Consider the following 19,182-nt stretch of genomic DNA (forward strand, 5'->3'; position numbering starts at 1 on the left):
ATTTCTAAAAACAAATTTTTGTATTCTTCATCGCCTCTGCCACCTTCAATTAGCATGTCTAGCTTGGTAATCATTTCATGTTCAAACTGAAAAAGAAATGTGCACAGTCTAAGCTAAAACACTGAACTCAAAACAAATACAAAGCTTCGGCACTTATTTATTTGTAAATGATAAAACATAATAGCCATACTTTTGAAAGAAATCTATATGTGCTTTTGAAAAAAAGCTCAACAAATTTTAAAGGGATTTTTTTAATATTGAAGTTTATATTTTTTGCTCTTACCTTCTCATTAAAAAAAGAAAAAAAAAAAAAACATTTTAACAAAATTAAATATTACATCACCACAAATTATGAACTGGTTCAAATTGGTAGACTTTTAAAAAATACCCAAGTGCCACTTACTATAATTTGTAAATACAGTATATTCTCGATATCATGAAGTCGAAGGGACGGTATAAAGAATTGAGATATCGAGTTTTTGAGATATCAAAGGCATAATTATAATAAAACAATGTTCTAAAAATTAGTCACAATACATAAAATACACCGCCAGCTCATTATTCCATCCAAGGACTGCAGTTTCGTGCTTTTTAGCATTCATCAGAACGGAATAGGAAGTAACTGAGCTGGAGGCACAATAGTTAAAAATAAGTGGAAACACGTAATGAAAGATGAAAAAAAGTTTAATACGAAAACTAAAATTTTAATTTCAAAAATAAGCCAAAAATAATAGAGAAGAAAGAATGCTCTAGTGAAGTAGCAAAATGTAGTAATTTACAAAGACTAAACTTATCAAAGATTTGGATTACCAAAAGTTGCAGAACTGTTTCAAACGAGTTTTGAGCGCCTCTGAACAAAAGAAGTTGGGCAAAGAAACGCACCATTCCCTGTGTCTCTGAAGGGGCTTTCAGTTCATCTCCCCTTTTTATGGAAGTGGAAATAGAGTCAAAAGGTCCGACAAAATGGTGTGAGAAGGGGGCGAAAAGTTTTAGGTAGGTTTTTTGGGCTTCTTAGGACATTTACTGACACCCCCAGGCTTCAGAATGAAAGCGACAGTAAATAAGCTTCTCCGAATCATTCCTAACCCCTGAGACAAATAATGAAGGGTGTGAGAAATTTTTGGAAACATTTCTCAAGTTGCCTGAAGACAATAAACTACGGTTTTTCCAAAAAAATTATATTTGACTTTGAAAAATGTTTGACGTAACAAGGTTTTGATTAAAAACTCTGACATAAGAATGAAAATTATCATTAGATAAATATGCAAAATCAGGAAGGAAAATAATTTTTTGTCATATTAAGGTTTTCGAGATATCGAGAGTATACTGCAATTACTTTTAGTTGAGTATAAAATGGCTACAAAAGCACAAATGAATGCACAAGTAATGAAAAAATAGAATTGGCAAACAGTTAACTCACTTCTTCAAAGTTGCACTTCATCTCTCTATTTGAAATGTAAAAGTCATCTTGATGAAAAGATGTTCGTTGGGAATAAAACTCGCACTGCATCATATCGAAAAATATCGGTATTGTAGCTTTTCGAAGTTCAACTTCCGGTATTAAAGTCATTTCCAAAAATGGTCCAACCATACCAGGCACAAAACTAATCTGATATTGCCCTAAAAACAACATTTAAAATTAAAAACAATTTGAAAATTTAAACATCAAAGATCAATTACCATAAACAAGTAAAAACTTTTGAATAATGAAGTAACAACTTTCATTAATAAAAAAAAAAGTAGACTAATGTAGCAAAACCAAAACAAAAATATCAGATGATTCAACCAAAATGTTGTATTTGAATACTATTAGTACCATGGAAACTGGTTTAATTTCCCACAAGACAGATCCAAGTTTATAAGCAATAACGGTTAATGTTAACTAGGAGTCACCAAAAACCACATAGTCCTGATTCTTTTGATACATTGTACCTTTAAAAGTTCTTTTTTTTTCTTTGTTATCACTGATTTCATGATGTATGAATTCTTTTTTTAAAGAGAATTAAAAAAAAAAAAATTCTAAATTGTAAACTGTATATTCTATTATTAGAAAGATGAAAAATTCCCATGAATAAATTTAATGTAGCACTTTTTGAATTATGAGTGAAGTGGAAGCACTGACAAAACTTTAGGTGATTTTTCAATTAATAAATAAAGAAATAAAGGAATGCTTTTTACAGCTACTGACTCAGTAGAGAATGAGAGAAAATGTCTGAAGATTTTTTTTATATATAAGTTCTGAAACATGAGCAGCATAATTTTGCAGGTATAATAAGTACACTTGGGACACACAGGACACGAGTATGAAATTTTTCAATGAACACTTCAATCATTTCACTGTGTCAATACACTTCTAGGTATGCATCTTCATGTAGTCCTGAGAAGAATGAGACGGCTTTCAACTTTGCGCCAAGCATTTACCTTCTGAGGACTGAGAACTTGATTATAACAGTCCTTATATGGGCAAAAACTGTCATATTAGTACTGGCAATATCTGTTAAAACCAAACGTTGGGGGAAATAATCACCCACGTTCTACCCCCTCCCCCCAAGCTCATTTCTTTTGCATTAAAAAGGGCATTCCTTGAAACAATGAAACAAGTGTCTGCAGTAATGTGTAATTTTATTTGTGCTATTTGACGTAGTTATTTCTTGTTTTACTTTTTATGCACAAAGGTATTTACTTAACTTAAAGATTTTAACTGTTAAGTTAGTTGAGAATTATTGGATTTAAGATACAAAATAATTATTAAGTTTAAAATTACTTTTTAACTTAAAAAAAATTAAAAATGGATTTTATAATTACCTAAATTAAACCACATTGCTCTAATTTCAAATCCAGTTTCTCTTCGCATATCTTTGTACCTGTAACAAGTTGATATTTTGTGTAAGACATATTATGGAACAAATATTTTCAATAAGTTTTAGAATTTGTTTACATATTTTTAAAATAATAAATACCTCAAAATTATTTTATTTCTTTTATTTTGGGAAAAATTTTCCAACTGTAGAGCATCTTGTGTTAAAAATGCTATAGCACAATGAAAAAAATTGTTCCACACCTGAAAAGTAAAAACTTTACAACTTCAATAATAATAATAATTCAAAAGATATGCTGTATCAGCATAAGAAAGAAATTAAATGTATATCGTCGTCTCAGAGCAATAGTAGCATATCTTAATGTTATTTTTGGGATTAGATGTCTTACTGTTGCTCTGAGGCGACGATTTATTGCAAGAACAGAAATTTTTACTTCAAACAATCTGCATTTTTCCAATCAGAATTTCTAAATTTAGCATAAGAACATGTTACATATTGAGCAACTTTTATTTAAGCATTAAGATATATTTTGAGCAAAACAAAACCTGAACTTTGAATATTTTAAGAAAAAGTGTACTACATTCCATACTCTCAAATAAATACATAACTTCAGATATAATTAATAATTAAACTGAATTCTTGATTGTACAAGTTAATAATGTTTACATTTTCAAAGAAAATTGAAAAACATGGATTAAACAGAACAATGGCCTGAAATTAGCAAATACGATTAAAGTGAACTAAATTCCAGTTTTGCTATGTTTCATGAATGCAAAAATTTATCAAAAAAGTTCCACTTTCCAATAAGGAACGAAAACTTTATCCCTTTACTAATCTCCTAACGACGATCCCTTTTTAATTATAAAGAATAGATACCTCACAAAAAACTCTAATGAGTGCATTATATGAACTTGTTTTTCAAAATTTGAAGCATGGCTCTTATTTATGTCGAGGGCGCTGAATCAAATGGTCAGGGACTAATTATTTGCAACTTTCCCAATTTTGAGACATATGCAATCGAAATATAACATATAATGGCATATTTCAATGGCGTAAGCCTCAGCGTATCAGACAGCATCCGGGAAATTTTTATGCACCTCCTAAATATCAGAACTAAATTGGAACTACTTCATACGTGGACAGCTATTATAGGAACTGAAACTAAGAGAGAGATTAATGACTATGGCAAAGTCTCATAAACATTGCATACCTAACTACTGAGACTTACACCATTGAAATGCAATTATATGCTATATTTCAATTGAGTTTATCTCAAAAAAGGGAAAGTTGCAAAGAAATTAGACTCACACTATCTGATTCAGCATCCTATCTATATATTAGAATCATACCTGAAATATTTTCTCAAAAAACAAGTTCATACCATTACCTTTAAGCGTTACATTTCCACTCCTGTACGCTTTTTCACCAATGTACAGGGTGTTTAAAAAAGAAATATCCTACTTTGGAATGACATAATCGAAAAACAGTGAGAGATAGAAAGGTGAAACAAGTTCTATGTTGGACAGCTTTTCAAATATTGTTCAAAATTTGGACATTAGAGGGAGCTGTATTCAAATATATTTCAATTTTTTTACATCAGTTTTCGAACAGAGTACAAAAATTGGGTAGAGGGAGCTGTTTACAAGTGTATTTTAGCTGGTGCATAAAAATATGCTTATTGAATAAATAGGCCAAATTCCATTGCACAGGGTTCGTACTCACTTTCAGAAATAAAATGAAGGATTTTTGAAGGAGTAAAATGAGAATTTGAAGGAGTACTAATGGGTTGCCCTTAAATGGTGTCACACTTTTATTCATCGTATTTGAGCCCCTTCCCCTTTGTTGTTGTTACCTTTCACCTTACTACTCCTCATCACACCATAACATAGTGTTGTAATAACTGTGTGATATCACTTTTTGTCACTCACGCTCTTACCCTTGCCAGAATTTCATGAACCCGTCTCCCCCTCAAGTTATGACATCACTCATGGATGACCCTTTTAACATTGTCAGAACTTCGATTTACTGGAAAATTGTTTTCTTTAAAACAATTGCTTAATGTAGTACAAATACTTAAGTATTTTTAAATATTTAAATAATAATTAGACAAACTGACTTTTGCTGCTGAGAGTGTGGTGGAGGGAAAAGCAATAATTACAAAACTTGAAAAAATAACTAAGGACCATTTAAGCATGTTTTACTTCATTTATGAAATGTCTTAGTCATCAAATAATATTTTCACCTTCAACTTTTACGACTTCTATGCTCAATTTGTAAATCACATCTTTATGAAAAAATAAAATACGAAATTACTACATCAAAATCAAAAATATACCCTTGCCCTTGTGACGATGTTAAGTTGTCAATTGAAGTATTTTAAGTCACTGTCATAGAGGAAAATTATATAGTCTTGAACTAAAAAAGAAGGAGTTCTGAAGGGCCTTTTAGGAAAATTTTCTGAATGAAGGAGTATTGGAGGAGTTTTGAAGGAGCGTACGAACCCTGATTGCAATGGATTTGATATGCACACTTTTCCCAGCTGTAACATTATACAATGGAAAGGTTACATTACTGCTGTGAAAGGTGGTCATATCGAACCCATTGCAATGAAATTGGACTTCTATTCAATAAGCACACTTTCATATGCCAATTAAAAAAACATTCCACTATAGTGCTCTCTCATGTCCAATTTTTGAACTATTTTCGAAAACTGGTGTATAAATATTCCAGGTCTGCTGGTGCAACATACCACTTGTTTCACATTTCTATCTCACACGGTTTTGCTGTTATGTCATTTTAAAGTTCTTTCTCAAAAATCCTGTATTTATCACAAAGTTTTAATATTTACATTTAATTTGCCAAGAAAACACTTCAGTGATTAGATATTTTTAGACAGATGGGGAGGTCAAAAAAACTGGTTTATAATGAGATTTATAAAGTGAACAAATAATCTGCAGGGCAATCATCAGAAATTTAATGCTTGCTTAAATAATTTAGAAAATTCATTTTTGAATCTGAAACATATTTCATTACATTGCTAGCTATTATGGTACAGTATTTTTTTAATAAAATGAACAAAATAAACAAAATAAAAAGTAAAAACTAACTTGGTATTCAAAGGGTGTTGTAAAACGATCCCTAATAGTGATGCAGAAATGCCTTAAAGCTTTTAGAATAACACTAGAAAGAAAAAGTTGATATTAAAATCAGATTAAAACAATAAAAAGAGTTGGAAGAATGAGAAATTCTGGAATTATTCTAGAGCAGCAACCTTCAACCTTGATCGCCTCATGGAACCTTTGGGACTATTAAGTGTTTCAGGCAGCCCCATTTTAGATCCTTAGAATATTAAACAATACCTAAATATATCGATAAAAGTAAAAAAACTCAAGTAGATCAATACATAGATACTAATTTCAAAGACAACGAGTGGTTTCCTATTTTAGGTCAAAATTTTTACTTAAAACTCATGCAGAATAGTAATTTCAGGTACCACTTATCTTTGCATTCAGGTCCTGACTAACCCATAGGCCTGTAAAGAGTGGTTTAACCCGTAACTGGGGAGGTGAAAAAGAAAGACGTAACGGGGGACATAAGGTCTCAGAGACTACTCTATTTTGATTTTTTTTATTGTGTAATTAAGATACATTTTTGTAATTTCCCTTAGATGTTATTTGAACTTTTATTAGCACAGGGAAAAAATATTTTTGAATCGAAATATACCTTTTCCGAGGAAATTTTGCTAGAGACTGAAGCAGTGGTTGGAAACACTACATTTTTTTTTGTAGCGAACTACAACTACTTTGTTACAAATGTAGTTAACTACAGCTACAACTACTTTTTTTTAATGTAGCAACTACAAACTACTTTTGAAATGTAGTCGCTACTTCGCTACTTTCCAAAAAATAAGTAAATAAAAAGCATACACAATAGGTTGTCCCTCAAAAAATGAAAGTCAATTTTTCAAGTCGCATACACTCTTGTATTTTTCCCTTGTGTCAAAACAATCGTGAAAAAAAGTTTCATATAATTTGCACAACAGCAACCCGTGCCGACTTGCACCTGAAAGTGTAAAACAGTACTTGCATGCTAGGCCAAATCGGAAAAAAAAAGAAAAAAAAAAACTTTTTTTTTAGAAACTCGAAATTTTTGTTGATAAAACTTTGCCCCTGTATCCAACATCCCACATGAACCACAAGAAGATTTATTCAAATTAAAAAAACATTTAGATATGCCATACTTGACCTAAAATTTATAATTTTATTTAAAAAAATTGATTTTTTTAGTTACCTTTTAGAAAATTACATATAAATTTAAATAGAATTTCAAGTTAAAAAATTACTGGCGAACACATTTACAGATCAACAACAAACGAATAATAAAAAAATAATATATTTTAAATGAGAACTTTAACTCAACCTGGAAAAAATCCATATATTGAGTACTATGTGGAGACTTACAAAAATTTCTATTTAACGCTAATTACCTACTTTTCTACTTTACTGTTTATATTTTTCAGCTGATAATTACGTAAAATCTTACATTTCTGAAAACATGTATCAAAAACTTATTTTTTTTCAAGAAAATTATAAATGTTAGGCCACGTGTGGGATATCTAAATAGTTTTTAATTTGAATAAATGTTTTTCTGGTGCATATGTGGGGTATAGGAGCAGCGTTTTATCAACAGAAATTTTGAGTTTCTAAAAAAACATTTTATTTCAATTTGGCTTAGCATTACACAAGCGCTGGTTCACACTTTCAGATATAATCGGCACTTGTTGCTGTTGTTCAAATTAAATGATTTTTTTTTTTGACAAAAAAGGATAAAATGTAAGAGAGTGTGCAACTTGAAAATTCAACTTTCTATTTTTTTTTGGGGGGGGGGGGAACACCTTAATACACACACACACCATAAGAGGATTGAATAACAAAAAAATTGATAAATTAGCTCATCAGAAGACACTAAGAAAAATATCCGTTATCATACTCTCAAACACTCTAATGCTCGTAAGTATTGTAAGTCCTCCAGAACAGTTCAATTTCTAGAACATTTTCAGTAGCTTCTTTTTATTTGGTGAATACTATTGAAAATTTAGGCCTCGCTAAAATATTTTTGTTTTTCAATCTTCGGTCTGTTCATATAAAATTCACCAAATTTTCAACTTGCAAAATCACCAATATCTTCATTTTTGCAAAAATAAATGCATTTTTTAATGTAAATACTGGTGAAATATGAAAATTACAACGGCAACCAAACTAATGGCGTCAAACAGATATAACGTATGATGTAAAAATGAAATGCCTGAGGTCAGCTCGTATTTTTATGAGTCTTGTTTCTCATTGTCTCCGCTGATGTACTTGTGTAAAATTTGTGCCAGTCAAATTCCTTTGAACCTTTTTTTTTTTTTTAATTTATTTAAAAGTAGTTTCCAGAAATCGCTACAAACTACTATTTTTTTGTAGTTAACTACTCACTACACTACTTTTTAAAAAAAGTAGTGCGCTACACTACAAACTACTCAAAAATGTAGCTACTACAGTAGCATTGCTACTTGTAGCGCGCTACTCCCAACCACTGGACTGAAGATATTTTGAGAAAAAAAAATGCTGCAGTAAATAACTAACTACTCGAAATAAAAATGAATCTATTATTTATTAATGATTTTATTTTAGTTCTTTAATATGTACAGAACATTTTAGGACCAAAAAATCGATTATATCACATTACGGGAAATTTTTGACAGCCCTTTAACTATTCGTATTTTGCGTCGTATTTCGAGGAATAATTCAGCCTCTATTGTCCCTAGAACATTATTGCGTAACGTTTGTGAACATTTCAAGCAAATAGCAACCTCATCTAGAATATTTTGCATCGCTTGCGCATAACGTGGATACGATAAATGAAAACCTATATCCGTGGTTCTAACGTTAAGAGCCATGTCTACTATTGCCGAAAATTGTAACACTGAAGGGGAGATGCAATCTCACAGATTGCTTCTAAAGAATGCAATGAAATTTAAAATCAGATGCACTTGCCTAAAGGTACTGATAAGCAAGGGGGGGGGGGGCGTTCAAGGTCACGAAACAAAAAGCTATTGGGAAAAACCAATTCGATCGGACTGAAAGTAAAATAGAGGTGATGGGATGAACTTTTGAGCGGTCTGTGAGACCAGACCTCTCCTGTTAAGGGTTAAGGACCGACTAGCTTGAGGAGTCCCCAAAAATTACAGACCAATATGCACTTTTTTTAAAAATATGTTTTCAATTTTCTATCATTTTAGCACTTAACAATTGTCGAAACATTTTTAGTCAAGTTAATTTACATCAACTACACTCAAACTGTGGCTTAGAGGGTACATGCAGCCAACCAAACTTTCCTTAACTGCCTGGTCAAGTCTTTGAAAGTCTTGACACAATGTGATATAAACTAATTTCTGAGCAGGTATATGGTATACCCTAAAAAAGTACTTTTTGTCTTTTTGTGGACTGGTTTGGGAAAGGAAAAAACTGTTTATGTTCTGAATTCAGTAACATTATAAATATATATATATATATATATATATATATATATATATATATATATATATATATACAGTGAAACCTCCCTTAACGGACACTACCGAATAACGGACACCTCTAATTAACGGACATTTTTGCAAGTCCCAGTCCCTCAATATAGACCATTCCATGTAATTCACTCTGAATAACGGACACTCCGAATAACGAACAGTTATTTCACAAAAAATTTCCCTTGCGATCGTAGCACTTCCGGTTTTTTTTCTTTTCACAGAATATCTTAGTAACTGCTTGCCTTACAAAACTTTTCATCTTCCACAACTGATATCCCCCCCCCCCCGTCATTCCCTTATCACTGTTGCTTGGAATTAAAAGGGTGTTAATGGGCAGAGGCAGCGATTGGGGCTTAAAAGTTGAGGGCATAAAAAAAAAGAACTATAAGACATGGTACTTTTTGCGGGCAACAAAAAATGAAAAAGAAAAAAAAGTCATAATTTTGTTACGGCTAGTTTTGAGAGTATTGAAGCTGATAAGTGAAAACTGATGTCAGTCTTAACAATTAACGTACGTTTTTCATAAGATTTCAATGAATTTTGTACACAATAACTATTCAAAAGTTAAGATAAAAAAGAGGAAACTGGGCGCTTTTTCTAACTGGGGCTCTCGGGAGATGCAATTGAGCAGACCGGCGCCGGTAGTAGTCGCCTTTATAGCGCCGAAGTTTCATTGGGTTGTTTAATTTTTAGATATGAAAAAGATTTGCCCATATTCAAGGTCATATTGCCAACTAACAGATTAATTACACTTGACGTAAAATGTAGCAAACCTTTCGCAATTGTTTCGATTGTGCTCTACAAAGGGAACAACAGCCCATGTTGAAAAGGGTAAATTAAGTAGTTACTCCTAATAGCGGACACCTCCCAATAACGGACAAAACTTCTAGTCCCTTGACTGTCCGCTATTCAGAGGTTTCACTGTATATATATATATATATTAGGGCTCGACCGATGGCACTTTTTGGCCGATGGGCCGATGCCGATTGTTCAATGATGGCCGATGGCCGATTGCCGATTGTTTTCCTCCAAATGGCCGATTGCCGATGGCCGATGGCCGATGGCAAAAAGAAATCTAACGGAAATAAATTGATAAGATTGTCAGGGATTTAAAGGATCATTTATTCATTTCACTTTACTTCCTTTCTACGAATAAGGACTTGTAATTAAAAAAAAATCAAATTTCGACCTAATTTCTATTTTACGATTACTCAATTCAAACTTTACAAGTGTTTTTCGGCACATCTGTACACGCATATGTACCTAAGAACATATAGATGACCAAAATATCCATTTTGAACACCTCCTCAGTTAATTATCACAAGTTCTCTTCTGATGTCTTCATACGCTAAAATTTGCGTCACTCAGAAACGTTATAAAGTAGTAAGTTGAAAACTCATACATACGTAGTATGATCTAAAAATTCGATGACAAGCAGTATAAAACCTTACCCTGAATATAGTTCACATCACCGAAGCACATCTATCTACAAAATAATCACCTTGAACGACTATGCCCTTCTGCCAACGTTCGTATAGCTTTTAGAAGCACTCCTGGCAGCCATTTTTCGCAACCTCCTGTAAGGACTCTTCCACTGCTGCTTTAGCTTCATTGTGGGGAAGATGGCAACTCTTATGTTGAGGATGCATGGTTTTATTGATCAATGCTCTGATACGAAAAACAAATAACCTAACGTTTCGTCGGTCTTAGCTCCGTATGACTCTACTTGTACCCAGCAAAAAAACATTTGCATGGACGCCGCTTTCTTCTGTCAGGAGAAGATAAAGCTGCATCATAGTAGGTTGCGAAAAAGGCTTCCAGGAGTGTTTCCAAAAGTTATATGAACGCTGGTACATAGTCCCTCAAGGTGACCCTTTCAAGGTGGATGTGCTTCGGTAATGTGAACTATTCTGGGTAGAATTTTTTACAGCTTGTCCCCGAAATTTTGGATCGTACTACGTACAATCTATATAGGATGTAGTTATGCTTCTCTTTTTGACTGTTGTATGATGATAGAGAACGAACAACAGCCAAAAAAAAAAAAAAGAAGAAGAAAAACAAAGACACTGTTTAATAACCAACTGATTTGTTTTTTTTAATTGAACATATAACTTAGATTTCAGCAATATTGCAATAATGTCTGGATTATGTACACTATACATAGTTAAAAAACTTTAAATTATGTTGTTTAAACATTCAAAAAAAATTTTAAGAATAAAAATATGAAACCGTCAACAGATTACGCAATTAAAGTGGAAAGATGCACGTAGACATTTTTTTAGTCATTAAATTAAACAAAAAAGGTAACAGATAAATTACAATATTAAATCATGATAGGAATATTTTTACACTTATTTAAAATTCATGAATAGAAAAACTTGCATTTTTCATAAAAACTATAACAGTGACATAAATTTTACTGAAAAAAGAAATAGCCATGAAAAGAGTGAGGTTCGTAAAACGCAGCTACAATAAACAAACTCGATATTTACTCCAAGTTAATAATGTTACAAATCCTGTAAATAGTAATTATTGTAGTAATGTAACCTGTAAATAGTTTCCCGTAATGAATATACAACCCCTTTTCATATGGCTAAAGTATACGACCCCCCTATTTCCTTTTTGTTCATTGATAAAATTTGATAACGGTCTACTATTTTCCAGAAGCGTGTGGAATATTTGAGAGATTTCTTTTCGGTGTGTATATAAACCGTTACGCTGGATAAAGAGGAGAGTTTCGATTGAGATTTCGAACTGAGAGCGTATTTGCTCTGTTTATAGCGAGGCATTTCGCTGTGTTGTTTTCGTATTTGGAAGTAAATACGTGTGTAACCGTTAAGTTTACGGTGTTGAGTGATATTTGCTAAATTGCTGATGATTAATTTAGCAGTTGTTAACGATTTCTACTGTACATAGTGTAAATAAAGCTCCTGTGTTTTTATCAAGAACTGTGTCTTCATTTCAAGAAAGTGGAAGTCGCACCGAATCCGTTACAATAATAACTGAATGCATATACTACTTGATCTGATGTTTTCACACATGATATCGAACAATTTGATTGTTTAAAATCTTTTGTGAAGCACTACAAACAAGTTCAAATTAAATTTTTCAATTTAACAATAATTTGCTGAAATTTAAAAAATTGCTTAATAGAAAATCCTTGAAACTTTTCTATAACATATCATTAAAAATATGATGAAAACGAAAATAATTCGTTCATTGATTTTATAAAAATACATGAAAATAGTTACTTACAATAGAAAAAAATCGACCGCTATAAATGATGCGAAAAAGATGGCGCATTACGAAACAAAGATGAAACAAGAATGAGAAGTACACAAAATGACATTTCTTGAGCAAAATAAATAATCGCTAAATATTTAAGAAATGCTTGAAATGACAAGGGAGGGGCGGGGGGAGGTCACCCGCTGATTTCGGAGTAACTCACAACATTAAAAAACTTCGTTCCCAACTTCGGCCTCATTTGTTTAGTACCACCAACGCCTCGGAAGGGTTTCTGAGTCGACTTGAGCACTTCTGAAGAAAAAATTCAAAAGTCCCTTTGATTTCCGAATTATGTCACCATTCAAAACGTCTTCAATCAATTTCGTACATTAATGCTCTAAATTCTTCCTAAACGATAGATTAAGTTTTAAAAAAAAATCTCTAATTTTATGAATGGTGTTAGTTTTAAACAACTCGGAAGTGCAACTAGAGTTTAATTTCAGAAATACAGGGAGGGGGCAACGCAAGTGTTCTAAAAATTACCGTCGGTTCAACAGGAATCTAACAAAATGACACAAAAACCTGTTTCAACATCTCATGCATGATTGTTTTGACCAGATGTGCAAATGATTAAAATTTGGTGTCCATTGAATGAATTGTTTGATCTCTAGCGCATCGTAACTGCGCATCCAGCAGATGAGCAGTTCTTCAACAGTTGTTAAAACTTTCGGTTTGATTGCGATTCAGATTACCTTTCAACAACTTAAAAATACCTCGCCACATGGTTCGTGCTCATTACGAGGAACTGTCAGAGTTTAAACGAGGTCATATCATTGGATTGAAAGAGGCCGGTTGGTCAAATTGGAGAATCGCTCGTCATTTGCGTCGAAGCATGCGGCGATTCGAAGATACTGGCAAGGATGGGTGGTAAGTGGCAGAGTTCAGCGTCAGGATGTTAACGGTCCACCTAGGGTCACAACAGATCGTGATGACAGATTGATTGTCCGATCAGCTGTCACAGTGCTTTCTTTATCTCTATGAACCATCAGATATTCAACCCAAACACCAGTGTCCATCTTGACCATTTACAGACAGTTGGGAGAAAGAAATCTACGCTCGAGCCGGCCATTACGCCACCTGCCACTGACGCCTACACACTGCCGATCCAGATTACAGTGGTGCATGGCTTGATCAGGTTGGAAGGGTGCCGACTGGGGATGTATAACCTTTAGCGACGAATCCCGCTTCAAATTGTGTCATGACGATCATCGAAGACGTGTTTGGAGACACTCAGGGCAGAGGAGGGATCCTGGTTTCACTTTTGCACGCCACACTGGCCCTCAACAAGGCATTATGGTCTTGGGTGCCATTTCCTTTGATATCTGGACCCCTTTGGTCGTAGTTAGAGGTGCACTTACTGCACAGTGGTACGTCTGCGACATTCTAAGACCTGTTTTGTTACCGTTCCATTCGCAGTACCCTCGTTTGGTTTTCAGCAGGACAATGCCACATAACATACAGCATGTGCTGCTATGAACTGTCTGAAAGCTTGTCAAACTCTTCCGTGACTTGCCAGATCGTCAGATCTCTGCCCCATCGAGCATGTCTGGGATATGATGGGATGGCGATTGCATCTGGCAAAGAATGTTGGTAACCTCATCCGACAATTAGAGCGAATTTGGCTGGAAATACCGCAGGACAATCTCCGGGGCTTTATCGGTGTTTCCCACGTTGTGCTTCAGCTTGTATCTAGGCTAGAGGCGGATCAATACCTTATTGAACTTTTTACTGTAACTCTGACATAATTTATTCAATTGTTCTAAGAATTTAATCATTTACTATTCTGTGCATTGTCTTCCTATCCACCAATTTTCGTCTCAATCGGATCACTCCTTCTTGGTGCGTCGATTTTTTTGTTATAGAGTGTATCGTCAGTCTGAGACGCTATATTTTTGTGTTGAAATAAGTAATTAATGGCCACAAAAAATGAGTAAATAGGCTTTTTAGAACACCCGATGGAAAACAAAAATTGAAGTGCACAACTGGAACGTACGCACACCCCACATGCAAAATTTTAACCTTCTACAGCTTACCATTTTTGTGTTATGACTTATGAAAGATACATACGTACATCCAGCCGCAAGAAACAACGCAATAATTAACTTGTTTGGTACCTGAATGCGTTATTAAAAACTCTTTCAGGGGTGACTAAAATAGAAATTCATACTTTAGTTTAAGTAAACAATTTTATATCAAAACAGAAACGCCCTTTACTTTTGCATTAAAAAGTAAAACAGAAAAGGTCTTTTTTTTTTTCGAAAACATCGGCCAATTCCATCGGCTTTTCGATGTTTTTAAGGCCGATGTTTCCTGCAAGTTTGCATCGGCCGCCGATGCCGATGGCTAACTTGTTGAACCATCGGCGCCGATGCATCCGCCAGGCCGATGCATCGGTCGAGTCCTAATATATATATAAAATTAAGCAAACAGAATTACAAATATTAAACAAATTATAAATAACAAATGATGATAAAAAGGAAAAATGCAAACAGCTATTAAGTAGGAAGAGAAAAAGAGTGAATCCAGAGCTCATCAGCCGTGGAGGATTCATTAATTATGGTCAAAAGACCAAAATTTTAACTATAAACTAGAAGAGAATGTTTAAGCTCCAGTACATGTAATATAGAGTAACAATGGGCAAACGCACCACTTGCTAAGCTAAAAACAATAAACTAGAGCTCAAACCTAAAACTAAAAGCAAGGGGTTTCGCCTCGACTAATTAGGAAAACAAGTTCCGATAATTAGCCTTCCACGGGACAGTACCTGCCAATAACAAAAATTGTCTTACCTTGAAATCCGCATAAACAAATCCAATCCATTGTTCAGCCTGTTAAAAAAACCAATCCATTTGTCAACAAAACATTAAAAACATAAAAACATATCCCGAAATCGGTCCATAGACATACCGAGTTGCCTGTTTCGCACGTGTAAAATTCACCCACCACGGAGATTCATAAAAAAATGGTTTGTCACGGTTGTATCATACATTTACACAGTTAAACAGTTTCAAAGGAAGCGAAATGTTCATCGAAGGCTATACTTAAGCAGATGTTTTCAACTAGATTTTTAGGGAAGTTATTATTAAAAAGTAAGTTTTTGAGTACTGAAATTTCTTGCTTAAATGCAGAAATGGTATTGCAAATTCTTTTAATTCTGATAGCTTGCGAAACAATAATGCCAATAAAAACCTTTTTACTTAGGCAGGAGGAAAAATCTTGTAAACTGTTAACTGTGAAATTGAATTTACGTCTTTTATCATAGATTGTAGTGGAACAATTTGAGTCAATTTGTATGTTGATATCCAAGAAATTAAAGCTATTTTGATTAGAACTGGTCTTTTTGAGCGTTAATGAACTATGATAAATAGTTTTGCTGAGTTCAGAAAAATTAGGAAAATTTATACACAAAAGGTCATCAATGTATCTGCAACAAAGAGGTGCAGAGGAAGGATTGTCAATTAAATATTTTCGTTCATAATATAAAAGAAAAAGGTTGGCTAATGTAGAGCTAAAATTAGCTCCCATTGCTATGCCATTAATTTGTAGAAAACATGAATTACCATTTTTGAAAAAATTATTGAAAATACAAAATTTAAAAAGACCAAGAAAAAACAATTCATTAAAATCAAGGGAATTCTTGACTGAAATAAAAAGTTCTGAAACAGAGGAAAAAAGTTCAATGAGTGCGATATTGGTGAAGAGGTTTTCAAAATCAAAAGTTTCCAAGTGATTTATATCAAGCATATTAAGTAAATTGATGACTTCAACACTATTATTAACAATCCAGAACCAATTCATTTGTTGAATATAGACACCACTTTTTAATTGAACTGAAAGCACGTTTACGTGATATTGTTAACACAGATTCTTCATACTTCCATTTTTCTGCTGATGAAAATAATGCCATCAATGATTTTAAAAAAGCTTTTGTCTTTACAGTTGTTGATAAAGCCAGTTCTAATTACTCTATCTGCTGCAAAAAATTATATGCTAATATTTTGAAAAATGAACTAGAAAAAACCACCACTTATGTTTCCTCCAAACTTAATGAATCCTCCATCATCAAAAAATTTGCTGCTACTTACAAACTTTTTAAATTGCCACGTCCCGATTCTGTTAACTTACCTTACTTATATGCAATTCCAAAATTTCATAAAACACCTGTTGGATTTCCCTTTATTTGCTCTGCCACCAACACCATTGGAAAAAATCTGAGTGTAAAGCTTGAACAGTTTCTCAGAAAAATTCTTGATCAACTTAAACTTCAACAAATGAATTGGTTCTGGATTGTTAATAATAGTGTTGAAGTCATCACTTTACTTAATATGCTTGATATAAATCACTTAGAAACTTTTGATTTTGAAAACCTCTTCACCAATATCCCACTCATTGAACTTTTTTCCTCTGTTTCAGAACTTTTTATTTCAGTCAAGAATTCCCTTGATTTTAATGAATTGTTTTTTCTTGGTCTTTTTAAATTTTGTATTTTCAATAATTTTTTCAAAAATGGTAATTCATGTTTTCTACAAACTAATGGCATAGCAATGGGAGCTAATTTTAGCTCTACATTAGCCAACCTTTTTCTTTTATATTATGAACGAAAATATTTAATTGACAATCCTTCCTCTCCACCTCTTTGTTGCAGATACATTGATGACCTTTTGTGTATAAATTTTCCTAATTTTTCTGAACTCAGCAAAACTATTTATCATAGTTCATTAACGCTCAAAAAGACCAGTTCTAATCAAAATAGCTTTAATTTCTTGGATATCAACATACAAATTGACTCAAATTGTTCCACTACAATCTATGATAAAAGACGTAAATTCAATTTCACAGTTAACAGTTTACAAGATTTTTCCTCCTGCCTAAGTAAAAAGGTTTTTATTGGCATTATTGTTTCGCAAGCTATCAGAATTAAAAGAATTTGCAATACCATTTCTGCATTTAAGCAAGAAATTTCAGTACTCAAAAATTTACTTTTTAATAATAACTTCCCTAAAAATCTAGTTGAAAACATCTGCTTTAGTATAGCCTTCGATGAACATTTCGCTTCCTTTGAAACTGTTTAACTGTGTAAATGTATGATACAACCGTGACAAACCATTTTTTTATGAATCACCGTGGTGGATGAATTTTACACGTGCGAAACAGGCGACTCGGTATGTCTATGGACCGATTTCGGGATATGTTTTTATGTTTTTAATGTTTTGTTGACAAATGGATTGGTTTTTTTAACAGGCTGAACAATGGATTGGATTTGTTTACGCGGATTTCAAGGTAAGACAAATTTTGTTATTGGCAGGTACTGTCCCGTGGAAGGCTAATTATCGGAACTTGTTTTCCTAATTAGTCGAGGCGAAACCCTCTGCTTTTAGTTTTAGGTTTGAGCTCTAGTTTATTGTTTTTAGCTTAGCAAGAGGTGCGTTTGCCCATTGTTACTCTATATTACATGTACTGGAGCTTAAACATTCTCTTCTAGTTTATAGTTAAAATTTTGGTCTTTTGACCATAATTAATGAATCCCCCACGGCTGATGAGCTCTGGATTCACTCTTTTTCTATTCCTACTTAATAGCTGTTTGCATTTTTCCTTTTTATCATCATTTGTTATTTATAATTTGTTTAATATTTGTAATTCTGTTTGCTTAATTTTATATTTTCTTGGCTTTTTAGTTTTGCTGCGTTGCGCATCTATGGGCTATTGGTGTGGTCTTTTCAATATTTTTCACTTTTATTATATATATATATATATATATATATATATATATATATATATATATATATATATACATAAAACTTATATCAAAAATTAATTATCAAGTACCTGGACGACCGAGCGCCGATCGGCTTAAAAAGCTTTTTTTTTGTCAACGTGTTTTTCTAAAGTTCGATACTTTTTCAAATAAACTTGAAACGCATCACATTAACGAAATATTATGATTCTCGCCAGTCGTTGGATATGCTTCCGAAAAACGAGGGATATACAGGTAATCACTTGATCATCATTATAATCATTTCAGCTATAAGAAGTCTATTACTGAATATAGGTCTCCTCTCCCCAACAGTCATCCACATAGGGAAGCTCTGAGCTGGTTTCGTATATATATTTAACGCACAGTATTGCCAAAAAAGTAGTTTCTAAGACCAAAATTTGCAAAAATAAATATGAAAACATTGCTAGGATTGAAAATGCACCGCAACCATCTTATAACACTAAAGTAACAAACAAAAATTCTGACTGCAATTAAATCAACATTTTGCTTTAAACTATCTGTTACATTTTTGTTTCCACTATACAATTTTCCAGTCATTAAAATATTTTGGACTTGGGGTCAAGTTTTACTATGGTGAAATCGGTTTTAACCCAATACTTTCTTCCATACTATGTTGCCATTCACGGTTTTATCCCAATCGAGATTTTCACTTGGAATAAGTAATTTAGTGTAGTTGGGCACTTTATGCCAGAAAATGTTACATACAGCATGCTATCCATAAAAAAACCGAT

The 19,182-nt window shown here is 33.0% G+C and overlaps 1 protein-coding gene across 1 annotated transcript in view; it reads right to left on the minus strand.

Annotated features, from left to right (window-relative positions):
• LOC129217643 (dedicator of cytokinesis protein 1-like) overlaps window positions 1-19,182 on the minus strand; it is a 91,278-nt gene that overhangs the window by 17,090 nt on the left and 55,006 nt on the right. Inside the window, exons 27-31 of the mRNA XM_054851972.1 lie at window positions 5,927-5,999; window positions 2,961-3,061; window positions 2,806-2,864; window positions 1,421-1,620; window positions 1-86 (exon numbers count right to left, since the gene is read on the minus strand). Coding sequence (XP_054707947.1) covers window positions 1-86; window positions 1,421-1,620; window positions 2,806-2,864; window positions 2,961-3,061; window positions 5,927-5,999 — 519 coding nt within the window. The remainder of the gene's footprint in view (window positions 87-1,420; window positions 1,621-2,805; window positions 2,865-2,960; window positions 3,062-5,926; window positions 6,000-19,182) is intronic.

The sequence above is a fragment of the Uloborus diversus genome, chromosome 2 (assembly GCF_026930045.1).
Source record: "Uloborus diversus isolate 005 chromosome 2, Udiv.v.3.1, whole genome shotgun sequence".
NCBI lineage: Eukaryota > Metazoa > Arthropoda > Arachnida > Araneae > Uloboridae > Uloborus > Uloborus diversus.